The sequence below is a fragment of the Rhinoderma darwinii genome, chromosome 4 (genome assembly GCF_050947455.1).
Source record: "Rhinoderma darwinii isolate aRhiDar2 chromosome 4, aRhiDar2.hap1, whole genome shotgun sequence".
Classification (NCBI taxonomy): Eukaryota; Metazoa; Chordata; class Amphibia; order Anura; family Rhinodermatidae; genus Rhinoderma; species Rhinoderma darwinii.
The window spans coordinates 94,319,090-94,339,624 of record NC_134690.1 but is presented as its reverse complement, the minus strand read 5'-3'; the positions used below and the strand labels follow the sequence as shown (position 1 = coordinate 94,339,624).

The following is a 20,535-nucleotide window of genomic DNA, read 5'->3' as shown; positions in this document are numbered from 1 at the left end:
GTGCCCCCTGGCACAAGCCCCAAAGCTACGCCCTTGTATAAAAGAGAACAGACAGCTTTTGTATATATTTTTACTTTATGTACCAACCGTTCTAATGCGCTGACACAAGTCCTCAAAATCTTCTTCAGAACTACAGAAAAATCCCTACGGTAGAGAAGAGAACATTGCTCAATATGTTTGCAAATTTTACCCATAACAACCATTAAGTTTGTTTTTTTTGTGTATTTTAGCAAGCAGAGCCTAGGAGAATTCTTTTTAATATGTTGACACCCACAACGGGAGACGCGGACGCCTCATTTTCTTACAGCAACATACCTAGATTAGGCACGGTTCCATGGGTGTGTTTTTTTTTTACAGGTAAATGTAGAGCATTTTTTCAACGGTTTCATTCTTTGAAGTTTTTTTATGGTTACTCCACTACATTCCCTGGTATATACCTTCTAATAAAAGGGGTTGTCCACTACCGGACAACTGTTGACCTCTCCAGGGGAGCGATAAGCCTCTCCGGCTGCCTCCGGGCACTGGGCGTCCATGCCAGAAGCAGTTGGCTCCGGACACCGTATAGCGGCCAAGCTGCCGTACTGCAGTCTTGCTCCTATTCAAGTGAATAGAAGCAGAGCTGCAGCACGGCCGCTATGCAATGTACGGAACCAACAACTTCCGGCTCCGTAGATTGCATAGTGTGAAATGACATCCGATGCCTGGAGGTAGCAGGAGCAGCTGATCAGTGCGTGGTCCGGGTGTCGGACCCTCATAGATCATATACTGATAACTGGATAGGTTATCAGTTATCTGGTAGTGGACAACCCCTTTAAGTGGGTAAATTGACTCCAAAACTAAGAGAAGTCTTTATGACAGTTTATGCACATGCATTGTATTGACATCAGCATAGGCTGTTTCTAAAACCAGGTTGCATCTCTTGTAGCTTTGCAGTTTGTTTTTGTACTTTGAGTATAGGATGCAGCCCTTTATCTTAGGGATTTAGCAATGGTTGTTATTTGCGGTGAACTTCCTTCTCTTTATTTTTCAGTGTGAAACTGGTTGCTATGAGTAACATCAGAAGATATTTGCATTTACACAAATATCTGAATGTCAGTCACCTTATTATCTAACATTCCACTTACCACAGCAATGGAGGGGTCAATCTCTGACACATGCATCCGGCATGGAGGATGCTGGCAGTGGAAGCTGTCATCTACAATATAACCATCATCACTGGGCTCCACAGCCGGCTGTGTAGTGTGGGGATCTAGATAAATGAGCTCATCTCCTGTAGAGAGAATAATTACAATGTAATAATTATGATAGGAAAGCAATGCTAAGCAAAACTGCCAAATAAAGAAATATCGAACTGCGACCAAAATATTCTGCATCAGTCACTGGTCACATAATAACAAAACACAGACAACAAAAATCTGAATTACCAATTAAATGCACAATTTGGATTGGTTGGTATTCCGTATGGAACATGCTTTTAAAGGGGTCAACGATATGGAGATGTCAGAGGGGGGTCTCCTGCTTTGGACCCTCCTTTCTGACCCATAGCTGAGAACCGCTACACAGAGCACTGTGTCATTTCCCTTGCAGCAACTATAGACAGGACATTGGGTTCCCCTGGCAATAACAACTAGTGACAAGCCCAGACCAAGTACATTCAGGGTACGGTGCACCAAATGGAACAGTTGTGCAAATTGTATTGCCCTGCAGTCTGGAGTGAGGTTCCGATTCGCAGATTGATTTTTCGGCGCTTGCGACGTGCAATGCATGGCCCAATTAAGATGCAGTGACATCATATTTGGGACCCGTGTGAGGTAAAGACTTGTTGAACTTGTAAAGAGTGTACATGGGAACTCCCTTCACAACTTCCCTTTGAAATTATAGTAACAGGTAAATGTATACATAATAAAGCGAAAAGTACAGCATTGTTACGGATATCAAAGGGCGATCTCCGACAGCTATACTTACCGACATATCCTATGAAGTAATGGGCACTGTTTGGTCGACCACCAATGACTCCTAACGACTGTGGCAGCATGAAGCAGTGCTGAAAAAGAGACATTGGAATACTTCAGCGGATAACGTAGATATGATGAAGATGCAAGTAGTCATGGTGTGGATGCATACATACAAGTAGTGATAGTGTGGATTCATACATACAGGTAGTCATAGTGTGGATTCATACATACAAGTAGTGATAGTGTGGATTCATACATACAGGTAGTCATAGCGTGGATTCATACATACAGGTAGTCATAGTGTGGATGCATACATACAAGTAGTCATAGTGTGGATTCATACATACAGGTAGTCATAGTGTGGATTCATACATACAGGTAATCATAGTGTGGATTCATACATACAGGTAGTCATAGTGTGGAGTCATACATACAGGTAGTCATAGTGTGGATTCATACATACAGGTAGTCATAGTGTGGATTCATACATACAGGTAGTCATAGTGTGGATGCATACATACAAGTAGTGATAGTGTGGATTCATACATACAGGTAGTCATAGTGTGGATTCATACATACAGGTAGTCATAGTGTGGATTCATACATACAGGTAGTCATAGTGCGGATTCATACATACAGGTAGTGATAGTGCGGTTTCATACATACAGGTAGTCATAGTGTGGATTCATACATACAGGTAGTCATAGTGTGGATTCATACATACAGGTAGTCATAGTGTGGATTCATACATACAGGTAGTCATAGTGTGGATGCATACATACAAGTAGTGATAGTGTGGATTCATACATACAGGTAGTCATAGTGCGGGTTCATACATACAGGTAGTGATAGTGTGGATTCATACATACAGGTAGTCATAGTGTGGATGCAAACATACAGGTAGTGATAGTGTGGATTCATACATACAAGTAGTCAGTGTGGATGCATACATACAAGTAGTCATAGTGTGGATGCATACATACAAGTAGTCATAGTGTGGATTCATACATACAAGTAGTCATGGTGCGGATTCATACATACAAGTAGTCACAGTGTGGATGCATACATACAAGTAGTCACAGTGTGGATGCATACATACAAGTAGTCACAGTGTGGATGCATACATACAAGTAGTCACAGTGTGGATGCATACATACATACAAGTAGTCATAGTGTGGATGCATACATACATACATACAAGTAGTCATAGTGTGGATGCATACATACATACATACATACATACAAGTAGTGATAGTGTGGATTCATACATACAAGTAGTCACAGTGTGGATGCATACATACAAGTAGTCACAGTGTGGATGCATACATACAAGTAGTCACAGTGTGGATGCATACATACATACAAGTAGTCACAGTGTGGATGCATACATACATACAAGTAGTCATAGTGTGGATGCATACATACATACATACATACAAGTAGTCATAGTGTGGATGCATACATACATACATACATACAAGTAGTCATAGTGTGGATGCATACATACATACATACATACATACATACAAGTAGTCATAGTGTGGATTCATACATAAAAGTAGTGATAGTGTGGATTCATACATACAAGTAGTGATAGTGTGGATTCATACATACAAGTAGTGATAGTGTGAATTCATACATACAAGTAGTCACAGTGTGGATTCATACATACAAGTAGTGATAGTGCGGTTTCATACATACAGGTAGTCATAGTGTGGATTCATACATACAAGTAGTCAGTGTGGATTCATACATACAAGTAGTCATAGTGTGGATGCATACATACAAGTAGTCATAGTGTGGATGCATACATACAAGTAGTCATAGTGTGGATGCATACATACAAGTAGTCATAGTGTGGATTCATACATACAAGTAGTCATGGTGTGGATGCATACATACAGGTAGTCATAGTGTGGATTCATACATACAGGTAGTCATAGTGTGGATGCATACATACAAGTAGTGATAGTGTGGATTCATACATACAAGTAGTGATAGTGTGAATTCATACATACAAGTAGTCACAGTGTGGATTCATACATACAAGTAGTGATAGTGCGGTTTCATACATACAGGTAGTCATAGTGTGGATTCATACATACAAGTAGTCAGTGTGGATTCATACATACAAGTAGTCATAGTGTGGATGCATACATACAAGTAGTCATAGTGTGGATGCATACATACAAGTAGTCATAGTGTGGATGCATACATACAAGTAGTCATAGTGTGGATGCATACATACAAGTAGTCATAGTGTGGATTCATACATACAAGTAGTCATGGTGTGGATGCATACATACAGGTAGTCATAGTGTGGATTCATACATACAGGTAGTGATAGTGTGGATTCATACATACAGGTAATCATAGTGTGGATTCATACATACAGGTAGTCATAGTGTGGATTCATACATACAAGTAGTGATAGTGTGGATTCATACATACAAGTAGTCACAGTGTGGATGCATACATACAAGTAGTCACAGTGTGGATTCATACATACAAGTAGTCATAGTGTGGATTCATACATACAAGTAGTCATAGTGTGGATTCATACATACAAGTAGTCATAGTGTGGATTCATACATACAAGTAGTCATAGTGTGGATTCATACATACAAGTAGTCATAGTGTGGATTCATACATACAAGTAGTCATAGTGTGGATTCATACATACAAGTAGTCATAGTGTGGATTCATACATACAAGTAGTCATAGTGTGGATTCATACATACAAGTAGTCATAGTGTGGATTCATACATACATACAAGTAGTGATAGTGTGGATTCATACATACAGGTAGTCATAGTGTGGATTCATACATACAGGTAGTCATAGTGCGGATTCATACATACAGGTAGTGATAGTGTGGATTCATACATACAGGTAGTCATAGTGCGGATTCATAAATACAAGTAGTGATAGTGTGGATTCATACATACAAGTAGTCATAGTGTGGATGCATACATACATACATACATACAGGTAGTCATAGTGTGGATTCATACATACAAGTAGTCAGTGTGGATGCATACATACAAGTAGTCATAGTGTGGATGCATACATACAAGTAGTCAGTGTGGATTCATACATACAGGTAGTCATAGTGCGGATTCATACATACAAGTAGTCACAGTGTGGATGCATACATACAAGTAGTCACAGTGTGGATGCATACATACATACAAGTAGTCATAGTGTGGATGGATGCATACATACATACAACTAGTCATAGTGTGGATGCATACATACATACAAGTAGTCATAGTGTGGATTCATACATACAAGTAGTGATAGTGAGGATTCATACATACAAGTAGTGATAGTGTGGATTCATACATACAAGTAGTGATAGTGTGGATTCATACATACAAGTAGTGATAGTGTGGATTCATACATACAAGTAGTCACAGTGTGGATTCATACATACAAGTAGTGATAGTGCGGTTTCATACATACAGGTAGTCATAGTGTGGATTCATACATACAAGTAGTCATAGTGTGGATGCATACATACAAGTAGTCATAGTGTGGATGCATACATACAAGTAGTCATAGTGTGGATGCATACATACAAGTAGTCATAGTGTGGATGCATACATACAAGTAGTCATAGTGTGGATTCATACATACAAGTAGTCATGGTGTGGATGCATACATACAGGTAGTCATAGTGTGGATTCATACATACAGGTAGTCATAGTGTGGATTCATACATACAGGTAGTCATAGTGCGGATTGATACATACAAGTAGTGATAGTGTGGATTCATACATACAAGTAGTGATAGTGTGGATTCATACATACAAGTAGTCACAGTGTGGATGCATACATACAAGTAGTCACAGTGTGGATGCATACATACAAGTAGTCACAGTGTGGATGCATACATACAAGTAGTCATAGTGTGGATGCATACATACAAGTAGTCATAGTGTGGATGCATACATACATACATACATACAAGTAGTCACAGTGTGGATTCATACATACAAGTAGTGATAGTGTGGATTCATACATATAAGTAGTCATAGTGTGGATTCATACATACAAGTAGTGATAGTGTGGATTCATACATACAAGTAGTGATAGTGTGGATTCATACATACAAGTAGTCATAGTGTGGATGCATACATACATACAAGTAGTCATAGTGTGGATTCATACATACAAGTAGTCATAGTGTGGATGCATACATACAAGTAGTCATAGTGTGGATGCATACATACAAGTAGTCATAGTGTGGATGCATACATACAAGTAGTCATAGTGTGGATGCATACATACAAGTAGTCATAGTGTGGATGCATACATACAAGTAGTCATAGTGTGGATGCATACATACAAGTAGTCATAGTGTGGATTCATACATACAAGTAGTCATAGTGTGGATTCATACATACAAGTAGTCATAGTGTGGATTCATACATACAAGTAGTCATAGTGTGGATTCATACATACATACAAGTAGTCATAGTGTGGATTCATACATACAAGTAGTGATAGTGCGGTTTCATACATACAAATAGTCATAGTGTGGATGCATACATACAAGTAGTGATAGTGTGGATTCATACATACAGGTAGTCACAGTGTGGATTCATACATACAAGTAGGCATGGTGTGGATTCATTCATACATACTGTTTGAGACAAAGCCTGGAATAGATTTAAAAGGAACGGGAAGTATAAAGTAAATCCTTTTACTTCTCTCTTCTGTATGCATTTCTACATTTGGTTCATAAACGGCCACCAAAAACCAAAAGTGAATCCAAAACTAGTAACAAAAATGAAAAAATTATTTCTTCATTAAAATGTAATGAAAAAAAAATAAATACCTTCAGAGTTTCGATGTATGCTTCATTGATCTCACTTAGGCCCAGCCGTAGAGGTATGAGTAATACTAGAGGTTTCCACAGTCTGTGTGAATCAGCTCCAGCGTAACCATTGCACAGCGGCCCAGAGTCACAGCTTCCCATTCCACATAGTCTTCCTGTACAGAGGAAATGGCTCACATGTCAGGAGTTTCATTGTGCTCCAATAATCAAGTGTCATTAATGGAAATGTAGGTTTTTGAACAGTTATAGTGATGAAGGAAAATCTAATATAACTTCTTTTGGTGCTTAATATTCTGGATAATTTATAGTAGGGAGTACATTATGCCATGTAATACAATTTGCAGACCCCCATGCCAATCATCTTTCAGCAAGCTGAAGTCGGTAGTAAAAGTGCCATTTATGCAGCTGTAGTCTCCTGCAGGTTCTAAAGGGACCTGGTTTGGGAAACACTGCAAAAATATCTAGTCATTTGGTCTAGAAGTAGGTTTATTAAAAAAAAAAAAAATGGACTGTGGACAATTTAGCATAAATTGAAAATGATTTAGAGGGATGGTAATAGAAAACGGCCCTTACCTGATGCAAGAACAAGCTATTAAATACAGATAGGCGAGGTGTGCATATGTCACAGCTCACATAAGCGAATATTATAAAAGTGGATGCAACTTTTCTCAAAATCTGCTGTCTGTATGTTATACATCATATAGCACCACTGTTGCTGCTGAACATTATTCATGCCAGTGCCTTACTCACTTATCTCATCAGTCACCACGGTATTATCCATAGCTATGTGAACAGCCATCACGCTCCACTGATCAAAAGCAGCTAGCTTCCTGCAATGAGAGAAATAAGACTGGAAGAATGAGGTAATCCTGATCAAATCTATGGATAAACAACATCTATGCTATCAAATACCTCAGAACTTGCGCTACAGTGTTTGGGCCATACCACTGACCAATGTATTTTCCTTCACCAACTCCCATTTGGGCTGTAATAAAAGCAAACAAACAATTACCACGAAGACCAATAAAGAAACACGTGTGCTAGAGTACCACGTCTAAGGCTGGATTCAAACGAGCATGTTCGGTCCGTAATTGACGGAACGTATTTCAGCCGCAAGTCCCGGACCGAACACAGTGCAGGGAGCCAGGCTCCTAGCATCATAGTTATGTACGACGCTAGGAGTCCCTGCCTTACTGCAGGACAACTGTCCCGTACTGTAATCATGTTTTCAGTACGGGACAGTAGTTCCACTGAGAGGCAGGGTCTCCTAGCATCGTACAGAACTATGATGCTAGGAGCCCGGCTCCCTGAACTGTGTTCGGTCCGGGACTTGCGGCCGAAATACGTTCCGTTCTTTACGAACCAAACATGCTCGTGTGAATCCAGCCTAACCGGATAAGCTAATGAGCATTACTGTGTCATTAGAGAATAGACTGTTATTAGTAGGACATACGTATATTTACTAATCAAACTTACCACATACCTGCACAGAGGGTTCCTGATTATGCCAGTCACACACCTACATATAGCACCTAGCGACTGTATAAATACCTCGTCTATTCAGTTCTATCACAGTAAATGACAAATCCTAAGAGCCAGGTAGCCAATGGCATCTAACACGCTGGACTTAAGACTCATTCACACAGGGTATATTGGTCGGTGTTTTGCATCAGTATTTGTCGGCCAAAACCAGGAGTGTACAACAAACAGAAAACAAGATTTGTACCTCTTCTGTGTTTTGGACGCTCTCCTGGTTTTGGCTTACAAATGCTGATGCAAGATATGCAAGTGTGAACGATGCCTTAGCGAATGCAAGATCATCATAGAGTAGGGACATTGTCCTATTTGAATACATGGCATAAAAGATACGTCTATGTGTGTGTGTGTGTATATATATATATATATATATATATATATATATATATCGTTATCCCCTTTTTGATATTTTATTGACGGAAGGGAATCTTCTATGAATATCCACATAGTCAAGCTGCTGACGGCGAAATGCATTGTCTCACCCACACAGATCTCTCACCAATCTGATGTATGGAGTAATAACTATCTTTCTTGTCTAGAAAAGCAGTCAGGACACTAAGGTACTCTCCAGTTGGGCCTTTTTTGTCCCATCTCCAATCTGAAAAAAAAACAACCAAAAAAAGCAATATTAAGATTATGCATGTTGCTGAAATAAACAATGAAGCTCAGGTACAATTTCTGCTCCACCCATCTCATCCGCTTTGCTGCTACTTTAAACACTGCAAAACTGCATGGAAAATCTGCAGCATATCTGGCCTGTGGGAACATACCCTAAAGGCTATGGACGCCTTTGCAAGGATTTTTTTTTGTCATGTTCATTTGCTTCTTAAATGCAAAATTAACCCCTTGAGGATGCGGCCTAATTTGGGCCTTAAGGACGCAGAAATTATTTCATTTTTTTTCCTTCTCCATAACTTTGTTTTATCGTGTTTACTGTGAGCTTCAAATTTATCCTTTGCTGAAGTTATGATTATGTTTTTATGTTATCATATTCCAACAGCTATAACTTTTTTTGCTACCGTCCACAGAGCTGTAACCTAGCTTGTGTTTTGCGGTACGAACCGTAGCTTTTTTTTTTGGTATGATTATAGGGTACATACAACGTTTTGATTACCTCTTTATTGCTTTGTTTTGGAAGGCAAGATGGCCCAAAAAAACAAAAAACTGAGAAATTCTGCACTTGCTCTTTATTTTTATTTCTTTTTTGGCATTAACTTGGCAAGATAAATAATGTTTTAATTTTATAGTACAGGTCTTATGGATGCGGCGACACCAATTATGTATATTTAAAAAAAATTAAAAAATAAAAAATTCTTATGATAAAGCATTTTGTAATAGGGTATTGTTTTTCTTTGAACGTTATTGCACATTTTATTACACAGACCACAGTACAGGAATGAAGCTGTGTTTGTACAAGATAGTGAAGGCAGCACCATCCTGGACACACAGACCTCACATCCAGAATGTATTACTGAGAGGGGCAGGCACGCACATGAGAAGAGTCTGGAACTAAGAGGTCTAAGAAATGTCCCCACCCCCTCCACTGTCCCGACTGCGGTGGTCATCTTGGAGAGTAGAAAACATGGTTAAGGAACAAAGGCCAAGACATTTAGGAGCGTGGCAGCAGGTAAGTTGACTTTACATTTCCAATGTATAGTCAAATTCTTTTGGTACTGGAGGGTCGCTTTAATGGAAATTCTCACTCTGGTTTATTTGATGTTGATTATTAATTTTCCATTGTTTTTTATTTTTCTGTCTCTGCTTGTATCACTGTATAATATTCTCATGTTGCACTCAGTACTTTATCTTAATGTATAAAATTTGGTGGAATTCACAGAAAACGTTAACTTAAAAGGGATATTCTAACAATAGGATCTTTTGACATGTCGCAAGATCCGATTAGTGGTAGTCTAGGGGCTGGGAGGTCTGCGTCAGCACTCTTCCAGTGGAGGGGGTGGGACCGTGTCCCAGACAACCAAAGAAGCTGTCCGTGGTGAAGACAAATAGGTGCTTGTTTTCAACACAGAGAAGGCCAGCCATGCTCTTGTAAGGATCCTTTGTTATTATAAATGCTTCTTAGGGCCTGTTCACATCACCGTTCATTTCCGTTCCGGGGTTCCGGAGGGTTTCGTCGGGTGAACCCCGCAACGGAAAGTAAAACTGACAGCACAGCTTCCGTTTCAGTCACCATTGATCTCAATGGTGACGGAAACATCGCTAATGCTTTCCTTTCGTCACCATTCCGGCTGGTTTCCGGTTTTCCGACGGAATCAATAACGCAGTCGACTACGATATTGATTCCGTCTGAAAACCGGAAACCAGACGGAATGGTGACAAACGGAAAGCATTAGCAATGTTTCCGTCACCATTGAGATCAATGGTGACTGAAAAACGGAAGCTGTGCTGTCAGTTTCACTTTCCGTTGCGGGGTTCACCCGACGGAAACCTCAGACGGAACCCGGAACGGAAATGAACAGTGATGTGAACAGGCACTTATACCTAGTGGTGTCCTTTGCACCCCTCCTCTTTCCCTGCACCAGAAATAACAATATCAGTTTTGTGTAAAATGGTCCTTTAAGGTCAATATGGAATTCAAGCTACTATTTTTGTAAATATACAAGGGACCACACTATTCAATTTATCAAAGTTCAGGCAAGATAGAAATGGAAGATGTTACAATAAATGAGTCTACTGCATCTTACCTCGACCTAGATGCCTACAGATCAAAGCCTGAGCAAAAATCATCTGCCCACATCGCAGCATGCAGCCCCAGCCCGTGTCAGATGTCGGACCAGTTCCACCTGCAAAGAGATTATCCAAATAAATTTTTTTTCCAATTATATTTGTGGCAAGATATATTCTAGCAGGATACACAAAGAGAGCAGAAGTTTATTAAAAATAAGAAGCTTTATTTCACTTTTTTATTGTGAATGGAGTCACTCTCCACATAGCTGTAGATTATGGTATACTAGCAGAAATATAGGATGAGGACTGAGTCACAGCCTGGAGACTAGAGATTGCAGGCAGCAATCAATAAAATCAATGACTGTATGCCGGGTTGCGGATATGGCAGCTTCAAAGAGGTCAAATAAAATGGGATAAAGATATGCCATCAATTTTATCTCTCTGGATAACCCGTTAAGATCTTGGCTTAAGATCACTAGGCCCCCAACTGCCACGACAGCCCATCAGCACTCCACGATCATGTTGCGGGGTGCGATGGGAAACAAAGGGTGCTCCCTCTGTCTAACAGCTTAGATGCATCTAAGGGGTTAAACGGCTAGGATCGGCTGTTAGAGCAGGGCATCAGCTGTAATATACAGCTGACACCTGCAGCGTATTGAGCAGACTCAGCCCGTGAGCCTTCCCCATATTTCCCCCTCCACCTCTGGTAAGAGGTTAATGGCACATTTATCCACTTTTACATGTAGTATGTATGTTGCTGCAATAAAAACTATATATACACTGTGTAAGGCCTGTGTCACACAAGCGTATATGTCAGCAAGCAGAATACGGATCCACAAGTCCCTATTAACGATTCCTATATCATTCATGTATGTTGTCAGTATTGCATCCGTATTGGAGATCAGTAATACTATTGGGCTGTCTTCTAGGGAGATACAGGAAACACATAAGAAAACCCCCTTCTGAAATACACATGCATTAATGATGACGTACTGATGATTTCACAATCTCCATTGACTAAGTCCAAGACAAAGAAACCAGCAAATCAAGTGAAGCGTCAAAATGTCCCTAATATTGCCTCAAATATCCTTATGAAGCACTTCTAAAAATTAGCAAAATCCCCAAATTGATGACAATGGTGGGATGGGTGAACACAAATGATTAGGAAATCTATACCAAAAACTTTTGTCGGCAGGCAGTGCAGGTCCTTAGTCTACAGTGACGTCTTTTGGCCTCGCTGTAGAAAAGGCATTCTGTACTTAGAGAAGCCTTCTGAGAACAGATCCCAGCTGTTTAACACTTTGATCACCGAGATCAGTGACCTCGGCTTGATCAAAGGGGACCCCCCTCTTCAAACGCATCACCGGAAAATTGGTGACGCAATCGTAGACTGGGGAATCCATCTGCAGTCAGTCCTGGGGTCCTACAAAGGAACCCAGGGCTGTCTGCTCAAAATGCCTGCTGCCAGGGCACACTATGTGATGCCCTAACAGCAGCCTGAGTCATAGTGACATAGTGTAATGTATTAGCATACAAGAGTATGTTACTACATTAGAAGTAAAAAATAAAGTTGTAAATAAATGTTATGCCTTCATGGGATTAAAAACAAAATGTTACAAAAAAAATACAAAAAGATTTAAAAAGTCCAAAAAGTCATTATTTTGCATAAAATAAATTTTAATGTCCATACATTACATTAAAACAGAAAAAAAACCGAAACAGAATTAATTGAACAGGTTATTTAGCATGAAACCTGGACTGAATAAAAAAGCAACCACCACAAAATAAATGATACAACTTACAAAGTACATTTTATACCCCCCCCCCCCCCAAACCAGGCAGAAAAAAAAAAAATACTATTTCTCGTGCATAAAACAAGGCCACATATAGCCACATCAATGAAAAATAAGAAAGTTATGGCTACTGAAAGACCACTAAATAGGTCACCATGTTTTCTGCGATAATATAAGCATACCTGAGAAAATGAGGCTTTATTCAGTCACGCACCGTATTCTAATGAGGCGTGAAGTGTCTAATGGCCGTACATACTTTAGTGAAGTGCCCTGGGTTAGCGGAAACTCCTCCGCTTCGCCCTTTATTAAAACCCCTTCCCGTATGCACAATGCCCCAGTGTGGTTGCCTAAACACTGGTTCAGGAGAATACATAATTTGTTTAGAGACTTAGTGTGGAAAAGGGGGGTCCCCAGGATAAAAATGGAAAAGCTACAATTACCAGCAGAACAGGGGGGGTTAGCTATTCCAAATGCGTGGATATATTATCTAGCAGCCCAAATACAACACTTTAAAGGATGGAAGAATAGGGAGGAGTGGAACTCTAGTGGGAAACTGGTATACTATCTGGGTCAAAGAACGAATTTATTAGAGGCCATGGAGTCGCATAAATTACGGAGAGAGGCGAGAGGGAAACCGACTCTGCTACTATTACATAAAGTTTGGTGGGAAAGTAAGAAGATATTGGGGATTGCAGGATGCTCCAATTATATGCCTTTATGGGATAATCCATATCTATGGGAGTTTAATATTTTGGAAGGATTTCAAGATTGGGAACAAGCAGGAATCAGATATGTGCACCAGGTATATGAAGGAGGTACTCTTAAAGGAACAGTGTCATCACAAATATTTTTTTTATATGTTAAAGATGTTAGTGCTTTATTAAAAACGTTTATATTTATTTGTGTGTTTGTGTTTTACTTTTTCTTATTTTTACACTTTTTCTTCCCTATGGGGGCTGCCATTTTTTGTTCCATTTCTGTATGTGTCGATTAACGACACATACAGACATGGAATACGGCAGCCACAGTCCCATAGGGACTGCGAACGGCTCCCGTCCCATTCACTTGTGTGTACGGCGTCTGTGTGGGAACTGCGCATGCGCCGCTCCCACACAGTCCAATTTGAAATTGGCGCCCTCCGGCGCCATTTTCCTGTGGACCGGAAGTCGCGGCCGGACAGTAATATTACTACTTCCGGTCGCAGCCTCCGGACTTGTGCACTTGGACCAGCGGCAGCAGACGGAGCGGACCGGCCGGAGGGAGCCGCGGCGGCAGGAGCAGGTAAGAGATTTCAATGTATGTTCGTGTTTGTGTGTGTTTACTACTGTATGTAAACCTACTACACTGTGTGTTAGCTCAAAAAATGGCGACACACAGTGTAGGAGGTTAGACCGTTCAAACCCCTCGTTTATCCCGGCACTAGCCAGGATAAAGGAGGGGGGGATGCTGAGAGCTCACTAGAGCGAGGGCTTTTTACCCAATTTTGCAATGCTGCAATTTTGGGAATAGCTCCATCTAGTGACCAGAAATGGGAAATTTTATAAATTAGAATTAATTTATAATATTTCCTGACTCGTGAAAAAAATAAAAAAAATTTGAACAATGTTTAATCACCCACACACTAAATGTTTAATTTAAAAAAAAACAACATGTTTTTCTGGCAACACATTGCCTTTAAGCTTTTTGCGCAGCTACAGGAAGAGTTTGGACTCTCACATAGGCGGTTCTACCAATATCTTCAGCTCAGGCATGCGATGCAGACACAAGAGAGGATGGTGGATTTGAGTTGCTCTACTATGGGAGGGATGGAACGGGTGCTGGAGGCCCAGGACACTAAGGGGCTTATTTCGGTGCTATATAGTATGCTACTTACCAAATTCTTAGGAGATCCGTTGTTGGAGACTAGACGTAAATGGGAAGAGGATGTAGGGACTATAGCGGATGAAGAATGGGAGGAATTAATCGGATCGCCCAAAATAATCTCTATTAGTGTAGCACACAGGAGGTCGCAACTCTTTTTGCTGCATAGAGTGTATAGGACACCTAAGGTGATGTGGCAAATGCGAATTAGAACAACAAAAGAGTGTCCCAGATGTATGTTTGATGGAGCAGATATAAAACATATGTTTTGGAGTTGCCCGAGGCTGAATGTATATTGGAAAGCAGTGAAGGGAATGGTAGCTAGAGTATATGGTAGAGATTTCCCACTGGAACCTAAGATCTTTTTATTGGATTGTATGGGGGAGGAAGGAGGAGATGGGGTAGAATTACTGGCTATAAAAAAGGTTCTGTACCATGCTAGGAAATTAATAGCAAAATATTGGCTGCAGGCGGACCCCCCGGAGGTGGCTGAGCTAGTTGGATATGTTAATCACACGGTCTCACTGGAACACCGAATATATCTAAAGAGAGGGGCAATACATAAATATGAGAAACAATGGAGTAAATGGGTGAACACCTATAGTAATGCGACACATTAGATGGGATTTAAAGGTGGACTGGAGCATATATATGTTTAAGGTATGGTGGGATCACGGGCTGGCATACAGGAAGGAGGGACGAGGTGGAGGGACTTGGCGAGGCAAGGAACAGAGAAGGTACTGCGAGGGGGGGGGGGGGGGGAGTTCGGGTGTTGGGGTTGGGGAAAGGGATGTATGTACTGATACAACTAATGATGATGAAATGCAAAGTGTAATGTAAATTACAGGAATTTTGTTCTAAGCACAAGATGTTATGCTGTTACTTTGCTTTTTCCCCTGTGGGCTGATTTCTTTGTACTGTATCAGAAATGAAAAGGATGTATAATTCATGTTGTATTTTCAATAAAAACTTGTCTGATTTAAAAAAAAACAAAAACCCCTTCCCGACATTTGAGGTATCCATACGCCAAAGTTGGGTAGGGGAAGTATGGAACGGGCTCACGGAGTGAACCCGCTCCATACGATGCCGGTGTCGGCTGTATGTTACAGCCGACACTTCAGAGTAACGAGCGACCAATAGCTCGTTAAGAGCCGCGGTCAATAGCGACCACAACATTTAAATCGTTAGAAAGAGGGGGGTGACCCCCTCTAACAGCTCATCGCGCCCCTCCGAAATGCAATCACGGTGTGGCGATGCTTGCTATGGCTGCCTGGCCGCCTAATGAAGGCCCCCCCGGTCCGCCATCTTTGTGCTCCTATTAAGCGCTGCCTCCGGCAGGGCTTAATAGTTGCATGTCAGAATCACGATATACTGCAATACATTAGTATTGCAGTATATAGTGCAAGCGATCTAATGATCGCTGGTTAAAGTCTTCTAGGGGGACTAATAAAATAAAAAAAAGTAAAAATTTGTAAAATAAAAAAGGTTTTTTTAATGTAATATTAACAGTTAAAAAAAAAAAAAACCCTTTTCCCATTTTCCCCCTAGAGCACAGTAAAATAAATAAACATAATTGGTATCGCCGCGTCCGTAAAAGTCTGAACTATTACAATGTATCGTTATTTAACCCGCACGGTGAACGCTGTAAAAAACAATAAATTGTAAACTCCAGAATGTCTATTTTTTGGTCACCAAATCTCCCACAAAAAATGAAATGAAAAGTGATCAAAACGTCGCATGTACACCAAAATGGTATCATTAAAAACGACAGCTTATCCCGCAAAAATTAAGCCCTCATACCACTTAAATCGACGGAAAAATAAAAAAAGTTATGGCACTCAGAATTTGGCGACACAAAATAAATGTTCTTTTTTCACTTAGGTTTTTACTTGTAAAAGTAGTAAAATATAGAAAAAACGATATTTATTTGATATCGCCGTAATCGTATTGACCCGCAGAATAAAGTTACCATGTTGTTTTAATTGCACAGTGAATTCCGTAAAAACAAAGCGCATAAAACAATGGAGGAATTGCTATTTTTTTCATTTTCTACCCCGCAAATATTTTTTTTCCCGTTTCCTAGTACATTATATGGCAAAATAAATGGTGCTACGAAAAACTACAACTCGTCCCGCAAAAATCAAGCCCTCATAGGACTAGATCGACAGAAAAATAAAAAAAGTTATGGCTTTTGGAAGGTGGGGAAACGAAAATTTGCGGAGACCGGAATATCCCCTTAACAGAACGGCTTATCTATGAAATTCTTAAAAACTGGTGGGTTGAGGAAAAGCTATAGGACATTACCTGCATATGTACATTTTGTAATGTTCCTAGAGAAAAATGACACAAACACGTAGAAGGGGCTTCACTACATGCTCCATATTGGTCCGATCATTCATACCTATTGCTGGGAAATTCCGTCGGTAAGTAAACCACAGTCTGGATGTGACATCATCAAGAAGCTCTTCCTTTTCTGCATGAAAAAAAATGATAAAAGTAGATATTTAGTGATCTATTCTCGTCATCCTGAATTGGCCATATATGATCTCACTTTACAGCTCAACACATCATGTAAGGTGGGCGAGCGTGGGATCACGAGTGTTTCTCTCAACCAAACGTTATCAATACTGCACAAGGAGATTTTAGAATGTTCATCTGTGCGATTGATACAATTCTTCCCTTTTTTTACTAGAAATGTTAAAGGGGTTATACCACAAAGAACATTTATCAGCCAACCACAGGATTGATGTTGAATAGCTGATCGCTGGGGGCCCCACCAAACACACAACGGGGATCCTGAGCCCCCGGTTCCTCCACAATGCAGGACCGCAGTGAGGAGGAGTTAGATTGGTGCGGTGGTCACACATGCATTCAATGTCTATGGGGCTGACAGAAACAGCCGAGTACATCGCTTACCGCAGTAACTGGTCTGTGACAGAGTTCTGCCCGTCTATGGCTGCCACTATACCTGCCACATAAGCGGTGATGTGGAATTGAGGCAGTATTAGACCGTATGAGGCTATTGGTTAGGAAGGAGAATGATAAGTGGCTGGAAAAAGTTAAGGATATTGATGGGAAATGTTAAAAATTTGTATAAGGAAAAAACTGGGGTTTTGAGACGGCAGGGCTATATGTTGGTACCTGTTAACGCACTGTACTGTTTCCCCAATATCCAGACAGGTTCTGCAGTTTCAGGGAAGTCCGGGGTATCCGCAAACCGCAGAGTGTCATAGGTAAGTGTTGCTAGAAAGACATAAAACACAGATCATTGTATTTATGAGAACATTTTCATGGTTACGACAGATTCTTTCCTACACAACGACTTATGTCAAATGCTGCACTTGCTAAAGGAAGATGCAAACACGAAGTACCAGCAGTCACTGCAAAACTAGGGCTAAATGGAAACACGCGCGAGACCGGTAAAACCACAGACTCAATGTCATCCTGCAATTTTAGGCCTAGTTCACACAGAGCTTTTTGCAGACAAAAAAAAAAAATCTGACGCAAAATTCCTTCAGAAATTTTAAGGCAGATGTTTAACTGCCAGCGTTGTTTTGATGCTTTTCTTCCACGTTTTTTGCCCATGGCCATTGAATCGAATGCAAAAACCGCAGGCAAACAACGCATAAAACAAGCGCCGCAGGTTCAATGGGAGGTTAGAGGCGGAAACCACTCGAAGAAAAAGCATGCCGCAGTTTTTTTCCCACGAGCAGCCAAAAGCCACCTAGGAAAACAAATGTGTGCAGTTTTTTGGCGCTGGTTCCGGCGCGGTTTCCGCATCAAAATCAGCGCCACAAACTCTGTGTGAACTGACTCTTACCTTGCTTAAGCGTTCAAAGGTTTACATAGCCTTTAAAGGGGTTTTCCCACAAGAGACATTTATGACATCCCACCTCTGGGACCCCCACCTATCTCCAGAACGGGCCCCCTAAACCCCATTCAGCCGCTCTGTGTCGCGGCTGAATGAGGTCAATTCCGACCATGCAAAAAGTTATATGGTCGTGAATTACGTAAACAGCATAACTCGCTGAGCTACGCGGTTTCTGTAATGCCAACAGTAGTGAATGACCGTTACGGAAGCAGCGTAGCATGCGAGCTACGCTGTTTCCGTAACTACCATTAATTCTATGAGACTTACGGAAAAAGTGTAGTTCAGCGAGTTACGCGGTTTACGTAACTCACGACCATATAACTTTTTTCGGCTGAACGGGGTTTAGGGGGCCCCGTTCTGGAGATAGGTGCGGGTCCCAGAGGTGGGATCCACATGTATCTGACACAGGATGTCATAAATGTCCTTCATGGAAAAACCCCTTTAAGTACAGAACGTCAATGTGATAACATGACCATCAATCAAAACCTATATAAACAACGAGACCATGGTATAATAAGGCCTCATGCACACTTCCGTGTGCCGCTGAACGGCCGCTAATGACGGTTTCGACGGAATCAATAGCGTAGTCGACTGCGCTATCGATTCCATCATTAAAACGGAAACCTTCCGGAATGGTGACGAACGGAAACCATTAGCAATGTTTCCATCACCATCGATATCAATGGGGACGGAAATGGAAGCTGACTTTCCGTTGCGGGGTTCACCCGATGGAAACCTCTGACGGAACCCCGGAACAGAAAGCCAACGCTGATGTGAACAGGCCCTTACTTTAATTTTATATCAAACTTCATGCACCTCAATCTATTCGTGTGGACTGCAGCTGTAGCTCAATAGTTAAAACCATTCAGTAGCGCGACAAAATTCTCAGTGTAGCCCCGGCCTAAGAGTCTATGGAGATCGCAGCCCTCGCTAACGCTGCATTGCATGTCATACAACATTTACCGCAGACTTTTTCATAACTACAACGTCCCTAAGACCTCATTCACACAACCGGCTTTTTCGTCAGTGTGCTATCCGCATTTTATGAGAGAACACGCTGACACATTCATTTCTACGAGGCCATGCACACATCAGGGTTTTTTGCAGATCCGTTGTTCCGTAAATTAAAGAACATGTCCTATTCCTGTCCATTTTTCCGGACCCGTGCCATCGAGTTTATGGGTCCGCAAAAGTGACAAACAGCACACAAAAGCCATTTGGGTGCGGTCCGCATTTTCGTAGATACGTTGCTAGGAAATTCCCGGGAAATCCCCTCAACGTGACCTCCCTATGAGTTTTTCCGGAGGGGTGGGACAAGACGGCGACAATTTCCTCCTTTTGTTTTTTAAGCGGACTGTGAAATACAGATGACACAGATTATACGGAACGGAGGCCATTCGGAGAGATTACGGACATTAGGATTCGTAGTTTGCGGCCTGATCCACGGCAACGGTCGTGTGTATGAGGCCTAATAGTTTTTACAAAATGTAGCGTACAGTTGGCTGACGTAAATGTATTAACCCCCTCCTGACAGAAACTTTACAGAAAGCCTCAGTCATCAGTGAACGTGTATGGTTGTTGTTGTTGTTGTTGTTGTCGTCAATGTTCCTTGTGTAATAATACTAGAAGGCAAAATGAACCAGAAGGCGGCGCTGTACAGTGAACCGATAATAGAAGAAATAGCTCATAGGAAGTAATACTAACAATACTGCGCTGGGTTTATAGCTGTGTAATACTGTCCTCGACAATAGGCCTGGCATGGAACTACAGGGCTGTGCCACCACTGGGTGCCGCTTCCCTGTTCCGGCTCACCCCAGCAGTTCTCATATATGTACGTGTTACAATAAGGCGCCATGGCAGATAGGTAGCAGCCTGAGCACACAATCCAATGCTGAACTCACCTGCGTCCATCATCCCCTCTCTCTCACCCACTCATATGGCAATGAGACAACCTACCCTAGCGACAAACGCTATATCAGCTGATATAAAACC

General features: G+C 41.2%; 1 protein-coding gene across 3 annotated transcripts in view; it reads right to left on the bottom strand.

Annotated features, from left to right (window-relative positions):
- ATG4B (autophagy related 4B cysteine peptidase) overlaps positions 1 to 20,535 on the bottom strand; it is a 37,277-nt gene that overhangs the window by 16,238 nt on the left and 504 nt on the right. Inside the window, exons 1-11 of one of the 3 annotated variants that reach the window (XM_075861386.1) lie at positions 20,445 to 20,530; positions 17,814 to 17,915; positions 17,074 to 17,145; positions 11,037 to 11,135; positions 8,834 to 8,932; positions 7,711 to 7,783; positions 7,549 to 7,628; positions 6,799 to 6,953; positions 1,966 to 2,044; positions 1,125 to 1,270; positions 88 to 144 (exon numbers count right to left, since the gene is read on the bottom strand). In XM_075861386.1, the coding sequence (XP_075717501.1) occupies positions 88 to 144; positions 1,125 to 1,270; positions 1,966 to 2,044; positions 6,799 to 6,953; positions 7,549 to 7,628; positions 7,711 to 7,783; positions 8,834 to 8,932; positions 11,037 to 11,135; positions 17,074 to 17,145; positions 17,814 to 17,915; positions 20,445 to 20,457 (975 nt within the window). In that variant the 5' untranslated portion in view covers positions 20,458 to 20,530. Of the gene's footprint in view, positions 1 to 87; positions 145 to 1,124; positions 1,271 to 1,965; positions 2,045 to 6,798; positions 6,954 to 7,548; positions 7,629 to 7,710; positions 7,784 to 8,833; positions 8,933 to 11,036; positions 11,136 to 17,073; positions 17,146 to 17,813; positions 17,916 to 20,247; positions 20,269 to 20,444; positions 20,531 to 20,535 lie in introns of those variants that run through there. The other 2 variants (XM_075861387.1, XM_075861385.1) reach the window with 2 other exon arrangements.